This window comes from Pleurodeles waltl, chromosome 4_2 (genome assembly GCF_031143425.1).
Source record: "Pleurodeles waltl isolate 20211129_DDA chromosome 4_2, aPleWal1.hap1.20221129, whole genome shotgun sequence".
NCBI classification, from domain to species: domain Eukaryota; kingdom Metazoa; phylum Chordata; class Amphibia; order Caudata; family Salamandridae; genus Pleurodeles; species Pleurodeles waltl.
The window spans coordinates 86,744,810-86,757,083 of NC_090443.1; the positions used below are offsets into that span (position 1 = coordinate 86,744,810).

Here is a 12,274-nt window from a genome sequence, read left to right on the forward strand (position 1 = left end):
TGGAATCTGAGAGGAGCCACAAATTTCCATCCACCCAGCATTCCCCCAAGTCTCCCGATAAAAATGGTACCTCACTTGTGTGGGTAGGCCTGGTCCCCGCGACAGGAATAGATCACACAGCGGTCAATGTTGGTCCTTCCATGAGGCAGCTGTTGACCCTGGGGTGATCCATTCCTGACGCAGGCACTAGGTGTAGGCACTCAAGTGGGGTAGTGTTTTTATCAGGACAGGTGAGGAATCACTGGGTGGTAGGAATTTTGTGGATCCCAGCATATTCCTGTAGTTTGTGTGACAGAAATGCGAGAAAAATAGAGTTTTTATTCAACATTTCAGCTTTGCAGGGTATTCTGGGTAAGAAAACTTTGGGGAATCCACACAAGTCACACCTCTGTGGACTCCCCCGAATGTCTAATTTCCAGAAATTTTTGGGTTTAGTGTGTTTTTCTATATGGCCGCCGAACCCAGGACCAAAAACTTACAAAACCAGTTTGTTTTGCGATAGATAATTTTGATGTCTCCACAATACGATTTGGGCGGTGGAATTTGGGGCTGAACTAAATTGGGGAGCTCCCAAGAGAGCACTCTCTCTCTCTCTCTCTGCTTGCCGCCGCATTCACCTGCTCTCTGGATTGGGCTAACCCACTATTACCCAGTTGCACAAAGTGCTTGCGAAGGGACAGCAGGACTGTCCTCATCACCTCCCTCATATTGTACTGGAAGAGGAGTTATCGAATGGGACTCCTCCGACTGAAAAATCACTCCCAGAGTCTGCGCCATTGTCCTATCCCTCAGATGCTGTCTCAGTATCTGATGTCTCAATCTCTGATCCTATGTCAGAGCTGTCCTCTATAACCCGAGTGCCGGCAGCAGTCATCCATCAAGATGCCATCTCTGCTATTGGCTAAACTGTTGCTCTAAAACACTAGCCTACGTAGACAGTCACAAAATCGATGGTGTGTGTGAGATACCTGCAACAGTAGAGGCCACCTTACCTGCGCTTCTTCCCTCAATCAGCACGTTCTTTCAAGACACTCAAAAAACACCTTGTCACATACCATTCGTCACAGTCTTTAGCACCTCCTGCGCCCAGTCCAACAATCATTATTGGTGCTCCCACTCCCTCCTCCTCGGATTCCCTCATTACCACCCAGCAAAAGTGCCCTTCATCTCTCCATAGCCGCCCGCACATACATTTCATTTGTATTATAGCGCAGGTAATGGCTGACTTTACTAATGTACTCAGCTATTGACATAAAATACAGATTTGCTCTTTGCAGTAGGCATATAAACCTTCTGTGCTTCTTTATGGCACTAAAACTGCCACTAGACAAAAGTCTGATCCTTTCGTAGCAGAAACATAATCACAATACTTACTTGACTTTTTTATTGCTGCCTAAAAGCTACAGGTGAAATGCGTCAGTTGAAGTATGTGCATTGCTTTGAAGACGCAAGCTGCAACTGCAAGACAACTGGTAACAAATCTATATATAAATATATATATATATATATAGAGGGGGAGGGGGCGCGAGGGGGCACCTACCTTTTAAAAAAAAAAAATATGCCCGGGGGGGGGGGGGGGCGTTTTCCAAGGGGGCCGACCCCCCCAAGTGAAATCCCTAGCGTCTAGTGGTGTTTCCTGGCCCCCGATCGCAGGCCAGGAAACACTTTCAGAAGGCCTCGTAAGAAAGGGGAGACTCTCCCCTTTCTTACGAGGCCTTCCCGAGCGTGGGGAAGGCCGTTTTCCCCATCGGAGCAGGAAGCGGCCGCAAGGCTGCTTCCTGCTCCGATGGGGAAATCAACTTTGTTATGTCAGCACGCCTCGTGGCGCGCTGACGTCACAAAGGGGCGGGTGGGGGGCGGTGGGAGACATGGAAGAGCTTCCGTGTCTCCCTGGGGCAAAAAAAAATAATAATAAATCCTCGGGTGCGATGCACCCGAGGATTTATTAACCCCCTCCCTGGTGTCGGCCATTGGTCGTGACCCGCACCAGGGAGGTAGTTCGGGCGTCGGCCAGTGGCCGACTCCTGCATTGAAGGGGTTATTTAATTTAACACAGTACTTATAAAATGGTCATAGCGGACCAAAAAATAGGCTTAGAAAATCAACAATGCTCTCAGGGCACGTTATATCACATCCCACAAAAGGGCCCGAGCCAGAAATAAGGAGATGTATGAGCAGTCTAACCTCAATGTAACGAGGCCACAGTGATGAGCGCAGCACACACGCTGCAACCCCTGACCCACATGGGCCTCTCCTGTTTGTTATGTTTGTGGCACGGACTGGTTAATGTTGGAGCGGGATCCTGCCCCATCCAGGCCGCCGTCACCCCTGTGGGGGGAATAGAGAATGGAATGCCCCTGACATAAGGGGCATGGTAATAAAAGGGGACTGCGTGGAGCGTGCAGCGGTCCAGAAGTACTTGAGTTTTTGTCCGAGTGGTTTGTTCTCACTTTTCATGTGTTTCCTGCATCAATGTAACGACCAGGAAACACAACAAACTGGCGACGAGGGTTGGTGGCCCCACCCTCTTGGAAGTGCTGCGCTTGGGAGCGCTGCTAAACGACCGGCTTCCCACAGCATCCAGTGGCGTGTGTGTTAGGGACAGTGGGGTGCCGTTTACTCCGGCCGGCTGCAGCGCGTCTGTCAGAACGTGCTGGCCCCGCCCCATTACACTCAGTATTGCCGAAGGCCCGTTTTCTCCCTCCTAGGTCCTACCACATGCAGACCACGTGGTGGGCAGTGTCTGGGCTGGTTATTCTGGCCTACAAAGTGCCTGGTGGCTGAAGGGGGCTCAGGCTGCACCACTCACTCCACACCAGGCCCCAACAGGGGTGAAAGAGGTCGGGGACAGCTGCAATGGTGGTGGTGATTTTGTTCAGAGGACTCTCTCTACCCCGAGGACCACCTCAATCACACAATGTTTTCTGATTGAGACCCCCACGGTGTCCCTGCACGTTGCTTGCGGCGCACAAGACTGTTTTGTTTCGCAGGTGAGCGTCTGGTGGGGTACTGCTTACTGGAAAGTGTGTGGTGGTTTGTTGGTGGTCCATACCGACACTGGAACCCTTCATAGTTGATGGCCCGCTGTCCACCCAGGCGCGAAGTGGAAAGAATGGGTGGAGCGACTGGAGACATACTTTGCTGCTGTTGTCCTGGATAATGATCGGCACCGTCCCATGCTCTTACATCTGGGAGAGGCGGCTATACACAAGATCAGTAAGTCCATCACAGAAGAAGGTCCACCATTCACATACCAGACGTCAAAAAGAGCACTCACAGCCCATTTTGAGCCGTTAGCCCACCCAGACTATGAACGTTTTCTTCTACGTCAGGCTCGACAACTCCCGGAGGAGTCTGAAGACACGTTCTACGCAAGATTGCGGGAACTGGCAAGCACCTGTACCCTACCAGATGCTGAGGATGAAATTTGGGCACAGTTTATACTCTGTCAAACTTCGTGAGAACATCTTACAAGTCCCGGGGATGTCGATGGCCAACATGCTCACGCTGGGGAGATCCAAGGAGCTATTGAAGGCTCGGGCAGCCCACATGGAGGCCACCCTGCAAAAACCAATCAAGGCTGAACCGGTGAATGTAGTCACCACGGCCTCAGGGGATCAGAAGAAGTCACGAGCAAAGCATGGTGCACCGTCATGAGCATGCTACGTGTGCAGTGGGTTCTACCCTCATCAAGGACAGTGCCCAGCCCAATGGATACTCTGTGCAAATTGTAACAAGTTGCATCATTTTGCCAAGGTATGTCGATCAGCCTCCTCTAAAAAGACAAATCAGCACAAAACAGTGCAGGCAGCACAAATACATACCTCAGACGAAGCTGAGGGGGACATGGACGGCGATGAAGCAGAAGGCGTAATACATGTTATACATGCAATGCAACCTGGAGGAAGTCTCAAGAAACGAATCCCCAAATGCAGCATAATGTTGGGAGGCAAGCCAGTGTCAACACTAATAGACACAGGAGCTTCCATCAACATCATGGCCCTTCAAGTGCTGAAAGATTTCAAACTGAAACCGACACTTCACCCTACAGCTACCAAAGTGTTTGCATTTGGGTCATCCAGTCCGCTCCCTTTAGCAGGAGTGTTCACGACGGACGTCCAGCATGACGATCAGACGATCAGGACCAATATCTACGTCACCAAGGATGGGTCCGGCATGCTAGTGAGTTGCTGAACAGCTGAACTGTTGGGACTGGTGTCCTTTGCATTCAGTGTCCATCGTGAAAACGTTGAAAGCCTGATAACAGGATATGCCGAGCTATTCGAGGGAATAGGATGTCTGAAAGGAAGGTCCATACGTCTTCCTGTTGATAAGTCTATCCAGCCTGTGGCCCTGAAACACAGCCTTCCTTCGGCGTCCCAAAGTGGAGGAGGATTACGCAAACTGGAGAACGCAGGCATAATTGAGAAGGTGGAGGGACCTACTCCGTGGGTTTCGCCAATTGTTGTCACCCGAAAGCCGAAACAGCCTGGAGAAGTGAGAATCTGTGTGGACATGAGGCTCCCCAATGCAGCAATCCGGCGCAAACGTCTTCTAACACCAACCATTGATGACATCATGGCTGAAGTGAGCGAGTCCAGGTGGTTCTCAAAGATGGATCTGAGGGCCGGCTATCACCCACTTATGCTTGACCCCGAGTCCCAAGCAATCACCACATTCTCGACTCATGTGGGGCTCCGGAGGTACACATGCCTCAGTTTTTTAATCTCCAGTGCTGCGGAGGTCTTTCAGGACACAATCAGAGGCGTGCTGGCGGGTCTGGATGGCATCATCAACATCAGTTATGATATACTAGTACACGTCCCCACCCTGGAAGGACATTTGGAGAGATTGCGAGCCACATTCAAGCGTCTCCACAAACACAGCCTCGCACTGCACTGAGAAAAATTTGACTTTCTTCGAAATCACATTGCTTTTTTTGGATACCACTTCTCTGATAGAGGGGTGATGCCAGACCCGGAGAAGGTGCGTGACATTCAAACGGGGCCTGCCCCCACCTCAGTCACAGGAGTTTGCAGTTCGCTCTGTATGGTCACATACTGTAGCCGGTTTATCAAAAACCTAGCGTCCATCATGGCTCCCCTCTGCGAACTGACGAAAACCAATACCCCCTGGGAATGAGGATCTGCTCAGGAAGGTGCTTTCTGGGCTACCAAGAAGGCGTTGTCAGCCCAGACCATGCTCAGGTACCTTGACCTGGCCAAAGAATCAGAGTTATCGGTTGATGCAAGCCCGGTGGGACTGGGCGCAATTCTGTCACAACGTGGCGAGCAAGGTGAGTAGACCTTGGTGGCACATGCCAGCTGAGCACTAACAGAGACTGAACAACGATACTCCCACATCGAAAAGGAGGCCATCGCCGTCCACTGGGGCTGCCGCCATTTCCACCTCTACCTGTACGGCCAGCCGTTCACGGTGGTGACAGACCACAAACCGCTGGTCCCACTCTGCAACAGGTCCACTTCCACTTCTCCTCCCCGCATAGAGAAGTGGATCCTACAGCTACAGGACTATCAATTCACGGTAATCTATCGCCCAGGGTCAAAATCCAGCAGATTACTTGTCAAGACATGCCAGGCCAGTGTCTGCACAAGAGGAGGAGGAGGCTGAAGCTGTCGAAGAATATGTTCGGCTGGTAGTCGAGCACTCCAGACCGTTGCCAGTGTCTATGCAGGAGTTCATGGAGGCCACCCAAGACGACGAGTGCATCTAACTGGCAATAAGAGCTGTGCACACAGGAGGTGGCACGAAATGACACACAATCTGACTAGACGGATGGAAGAAGCAGGACACACATTAGCTACCCTGCATTAGGTACGGCACAAGCTTTCAGTGTCACCAGAGGGGTGTCTGCTCCGTGGGCGGAGGTTAGTGGTGCCCTGATCCCTACAATCCTGCATAGTGGATTTGGCCTATGCTGCTCATCAAGGCATCGTCAAAACGAAAGCCAGACTTCGGTGCAAGGTATCGTTCCCCAGAGTGGATCACCACATTGAGAGAGTGGTGCGCATGTGTCACACCTGCCAGTTTGTGGGACCATCAGAGCTTCCAGCCCCGATAATCACAGAGCCAATTCCCTCCAAACCCTGGAAGCGGGCCAGCGCTGACCTAGGGAGCTTACCTGACGGCCATCATATGCTAGTGATTATTGACGACTTCTCCAAATATCCACAGGTGGAAATACTGGACACGACCATGGCTGGACAGGTTATTCCTTGTGTGGAAAAGGTCATTGCCACTCATGGTCTTATTCATGAGCTACGAACAGACAGCAGTCCACCTTTTTCGAGTCAGGAGTTTGCAGACTACCTTGCGAGGCAGGGGGTTGCCCACAGAAAGATTACACCTTGCTGGCCACAGGCCAATGGTGAAGCTGAGCATTTTATGCGGACTTTGAATAAAGTGCTAAGGATAGCGGTGGAAAACGCCCACAATGTTGACTGTGCTTCATACGCATTCTTAAGGGAATACAGACTCACTCCGCATACCACTACCAGCAAAGCCCCGAGCGCGTTGTGCATGAATAGACCAGTAGGAGACACCATTCTGCAGTGTGATGCACCCACAACTCTGCAGGAACAGGCAAGTGAAAGACTGCACCAGCGTAAATCTGCCAATGGCCGAGTATCACGAAGGAGGAGAGCAAGGTCTGCACATCCACAGGTGGGCGACCAGGTGTTGGTTCGAAACAGACATCCGGGGGGAAAATTCAGACTCCCATTTGAGATGACGCCATGGACGTTGATGAGGCGAAAAGGCACTCTGGTCACTGCTCAGAAGGACCGTGAATTGGTGACCCAGAATATCTCGTTCATCAAACGATATCAGTCAGACATTGACACTACTGCTAATGACCTCTTGCTACCAACCCCGGACCATGATGGTGGAGAGTCGGGAACCAGTCGCCTTGGCGCCTCGGATCAGGAGGTCCATACACCTCGTGGAGGGTGTGGTGACAATCAAGAAAGCCCTCACGGGACTAAACCGGAAGGAGGTGAGGATGATGAGTTAGCGGAGACCTGGGAACCTAGTATGGTGCATGAATGTGTTGTGAGTAACCCGCCCCGGGGTGGGACAGAGAGATACCATCTCCGTCCTAGGCCGTTGCCGTCTAGCAAGATGGGGACTTTCTGGTCATCTGAAGTGATGTGGGTGGGTGGTGCCAAGGAAACGGTGGACTTGAGGTACTGGACTTGAAATTGATGTTTCCATTCAGTGATGAACAATTTGTTGGGCAGTCTGTTTGTTTTGTTTTTGTTTGTTTGGTTCCATTTGGAGTAAAGGAGGAATGTTACGTTTGCGGCACAGATGAGTTAATGTTGGAGGGGGAACCTCCCCCACCCAGGCCGCGGTCACCCCTGCGTGGGAAATAGAGAATGGAATGCCCCTGACGTAAGGGGCATGGTAATAAAAGGGGACTGCGTGGAGCGTGTGGCGGTCCAGAAATACCCAAGTTTTTGTCCGAGTGGTTTGTTCTCACTTTTCATGTGTTTCCTGCATCAGTGTAATGACCGGGAAACACAACACTGTTGAAGTAAATGATCAGTCCTCAGGGCCCCCGTCTCTAATAAACAGTCAGGCGCGGCTCACCTTCTCACGCCTCGTGGTTCCAAGCATCCAGGCCTCCACGACCAACACCACCAGTCCAGGGAAGGTAGGCACCACCCCCATTAAGGGCCCACCAGCCCAGTGCTCCGGCCAGCACTCGCCTGAAGCCCTCAGCAAGCAAACTCCGCAGGCACAGCACGCTTGCTCAGGGAACTGCTGAATCAGTGCTTACTTTGTAAATAAAAATGTGCCTGTGCTCAAAGCCTTCCTCTTGAACAGGAGGCTGCTGCAATTAAATGTGGGAACACGGAATACCGAGGCAGCGTAATCCTGAAGCCATCTCGGTCCTCTTCAAACCACTTAAAGCCACTCCCTGCTCCTTCTGCTCACTTTTGCAGCTTTCTGCTTTCTCCGATTGTGACGCTTTTTCGTTTTCTCTTTCTCTGTCTTTCCCATATGTCTTTTGTGCGCAGGAAATGCTTGGGGGAGAAGAATAAGCGCCGGCCCTCAAAAATAAGTGCACCGGAAACAACAAGCACAAATTGAGCACTGGGCTGAACGCTTTGGGTTATTCATTGTTCCCAACAAGAAACTTTGCTTTGAGGCCTGAAGCGTTCATCATCTATTCAGCCTAAGTCAATAGTTTTCAAGAGCCTTCATCAGACAAGCCTTTCAAGATAAGCACTGTATGGCTCATGCAGACCCCGCACCGCTAAGCTACTCAGGGGCATGCATTCTTCCTCAGGCAAATATTCTTCCTCGTCCAAACCTCCTCCAGAGATTTCTCCTTATTTAGCCAGGCACTCAATGCAGCCATGTGATCTCAAGTCTGGAGCCCGCTCATTTCTTCTGAAGCGCAGCCTTTCACAGCCAAGTGTTTGATAAACTTACAATCAAAATTCTCTTTAGGCATGGTGTCGCCGTCAGTCAAATTGTCTCTGGAGAAAGCAGACTTCTTCCACCACACCCTGTCTCGATCTGGCAGCCATCTTTCACATCGACGTGGATCATACCGTCTTGGTAACCAAGGTCCTCATGTGGCAAACAGTCTTAGCAAACCAAGGCCCTTTTGGTATATTTGCTTGATTCAGCACAAACTTCTCTAGAGGGTGCATTCTTCCTCAGCCAGACCCCTCTTCTCCTGTTTGCTTTACTGCATAGCTAATTATTCCTGTAGTGTGCCACCTTTTTTCATGAGGCTCCTTCTGCAGCATGTGACCTCCATAGGCAAGCTATTTTTGCAACCAGAGGAGTACGACTGGACTTCATAGCTAGTAAGTCAGTCCATCCGCCCGTCATACAGCCCTGGTCAGCCTAGGGCCTCTTCTATATCCATGAGATGCCGGAATGTAATTGGCCCCTCACCATATTTCGCTGGAAGTGGGAGACAGTCACTTTTGTGTTATGACAAGTGCTTAATTTTGTGCAAATGGTGGGAACTGGCACTCATTTTTATGGACTGCTATCTATTTTTGAGTGTCAGACTTTAACTCACAGTATAAGAGAGAAAGCTCAAAAGGAAGACAAAGGGAGGAAGAGAAAGATGGGAAAACAGTGACAAAGGAAGAAAGACATGAAAAAGAACTAGTAAGTGTGCGATAAGGATACAGAAAATGCTGGGTGGTGTGATCAAGAGGCATGAAGTGGAATCAAGATTGTGTACCTTTGGTAGCTGGCGACCCGACATTCCGTAGTGCAGTGGGCTGGCCATGAAGTAAAATTCTGCACTTATTTAAAAAATATATATAAATTAAGCACATTTGTTACTCCACCGTCTGGAGGATGTTGATTTTTCAGTGTTTTAATTTCTTACATATGACCTACTCCTCCACTTACTGCCACTCTCTCTTAACCACTTTGCAGTGAGTTGACATTATGCAGTTAAGTCTGAGCAGCTCTAATGCCCTTCCTTAGGCAATTTCTTGCCGAGCCGCAGATCTTTTCTTGGCCATCACATCTGTGAAGAACATGGCATCTTTCTGCACCCCTGAGGAATACTGAAGTTGCCCCTAGCTAAAGAGGTCTCAAGGGCAGGTGGTGCACCTCCACCTGGCTCTGAATCGCGTCACACTGACTTTTTAATGTTTATTATTAAACCACTGGATCAAAGCTCCCACTTCTCCTAGCCCACTGTGTACACATTACTTAATATTTATTTTGCTTTCTTTGAACTTTGTATTTTTTCGAATGTCACGTAAATTGCTAAGTTGCCATTTCAAACCCTAGACTTTATAGAGATTAACAAAGCCCACTTTGCATCCCCTGCCTTCACACACTGATATAAAGGCAAGAGGGCATGGGCATCTTTCCAAAGGGATTTGCCAACTGCTTGCTGCTTGTGGGTTTATCTGATTTTTGGCCAGCCAATATATGTGAGCCAGGTCTGGTGTTGCGATGTGCCAAACAGAATCTGCACACAGCTTTGCTTAAAAAACTCAGACGACTGTCGACAACGTTTAGTTATAACCTTGTCTCCGTTGGTTGAGGTCCCACTGGGCTGTAACATGTCCCAGCGCTAACCAACAGCTTACACTTCAGGGTCCACCTCTTCCTATCTAAGCAGTCTGTGCTTCTATAGAGATGGCGCCCTGGTCTTTTCGAAGCTTCATACACTTACTGGCTTTGAGCCTTATTATGACATCTGGAGAGGAGGCATGCCTTGACTGTAGCAGCAGGACTGCTGCTGAAACTGAGAGAAAGATGCTGGTTGAACTGGCCAAGCGGACAATCCTGAGTAAGCTGGACCTGAAAGAGCAGCCAAACTTTCAGCCTGCTGTGTCACGCACCATGCTGGCTGCTGCCCTGAGTCTGCATAATAGGCAGGGAGCCGCAGCAGACCAAACCTCGGACAAAGAGGAGGAGCACCTTAAGCATGAAACTCTGGGTCAAACATATGAAATCATAATCTTCCCTGAAGCAGGTGGGTACATTCTGATTAAGTGCAGCAATCTAGACAGTGATAAGTAAAGATTAAAACTTGTTATCATATCTACAGGGCTATGGGATAACATGTGAATTTAAAGGAACCATCTGGTCAATCATGTCAGGATAGGTCTCAAAACCCAAACAGACATCATCAGACAAAGGAACATTCTGGAAAGCCCATTGTTGGTTACTGATGAAGATTCAGGAGTGAGTAATGAGAACCTTCTTGTATGTACTATATTTCCCCTTTAAAAAGTGAAGATTCTTTAATTAAACAGAGAGCTAGATCTATTTGCCTAGACCTTTTCTGCTAGGCACTGCGCTGTTTTCTTTGTTAGAATTATCTTGAAGTTAATTTACTGCTACCCTATCAGTTTCGTTGATTTCTGTTTTGGTCAATAGAACTAGGTAAAATGTCCCTTTTGATTTGCGGAACATATTATGCCAATCTGAATGACTAGTTTGTCCCTATTTGATCCTATATGAATCTGTTTTATCCAACTAGATGCTGATTGGTGAGCCCATATGTTGCATATGACTTCCAAAGGAAGCCACTATTGTGAATAACTAGACTGGAATCTGGTTATTCACTGCAGTGATGTCATAACAAGCAAAATAGTTACCCACTTTTGTGACATTGTTTCACTGTTTTGCCCAGGTCTCTAGAGACCCGAGCGCAGTAGGTGAATGGCGGTATGTAACCTCAATGACCTCCTTTTGCTTCAACTGGGTCTCCACAGACCGGAAGAAGATGGAAAAAAAGATGGTATTGTGACTTTGCCAACTGCCTCCTACCCTATGAGCACTGGTCTCAGTCGACTGGCTCTCTCAGCGGACCTGTTCTCACAGAACCGCTCTCAGCACGGTGTTAGCAATCCACTCTCAATGTAAAAGAGGCAACTGCTGTGTTGGGATCGGGTTGGTTAGCACAGATGGTGGTCAAGGTGGTAAAATTTGGGTTTGGGTACGGGTGGGCATTTTTCAAAGGTTGTGGAGATGGATTGTAGGCTAGGAATTTATTCTTCAACTTGGGGGGATGGATGAAGAATATGTGTTGAGGTTGCAGAGGGTCAGGCTTTTTTTTTATATATGGTTCCACCATTACTCTTCCTCTACGCATATATTGGACGCAGGGTTAGATGAGTTGAAGGTGGGCCTATATAACACAATTATAGATTTTGCCCATCTATAATTCTACATGCTGCTCTCACAGACCAATTCGTTTTGGTATAAGTCAATTATATATATTTTTAAAAGTGATTTTGTTGTATTTTAATAAGTGCGGGTTCGGATGTGAACACACGCTATTTACTGCACAAAATAGTTTTTGCACATAACATACTGTTTCTTAATTCAATCAAACTGACAACAAAGTGCAAAAATCTGGTCAACTTTAAGACCTGTTAATGTCATCATATATTGAAGTGTCTGCATTTATTACTTCCATCGAACAGCTCCAAGAGCAGGTATCTGGTTAACACATAAGCAGTTGATTATCATTCCGGCGTTCCCAATGCCCACAATATGCTAAACAGTGAGGTACAATCAACTGCAAATTCCATATTTTGTCTGCAAGCCGTCCTAGCCTGCATCAGCAGATTTCTGAGAATTGTCTTGTGAGTGCATGGCATCACGACCTTAGGTTGCCCGATGTACTATCATTCAGAAGAAAAAAAAACTATTGGAAAAAGTATATGCTCCCATTCTTCATCTAATTTAATTTTCCCAGAAAAGAAGCATTTTTTTGCAATCAAATGCTGGGAAAAACAACTGAAAATCT

At 48.5% G+C, this 12,274-nt stretch overlaps 1 protein-coding gene across 8 annotated transcripts in view; it reads left to right on the forward strand.

Annotated features, from left to right (window-relative positions):
* Positions 1–12,274, forward strand: part of LOC138292284 (inhibin beta C chain-like) — a 583,648-nt gene that overhangs the window by 47,927 nt on the left and 523,447 nt on the right. Inside the window, exon 1 of one of the 8 annotated variants that reach the window (XM_069230793.1) lies at positions 10,020–10,489. The exons of the other annotated variants lie outside the window; for them this stretch is intronic. Within the exon in view, the coding sequence (XP_069086894.1) occupies positions 10,150–10,489 (340 nt within the window). The 5' untranslated portion in view covers positions 10,020–10,149. Of the gene's footprint in view, positions 1–10,019; positions 10,490–12,274 lie in introns of those variants that run through there. 8 annotated transcript variants of the gene reach the window in all.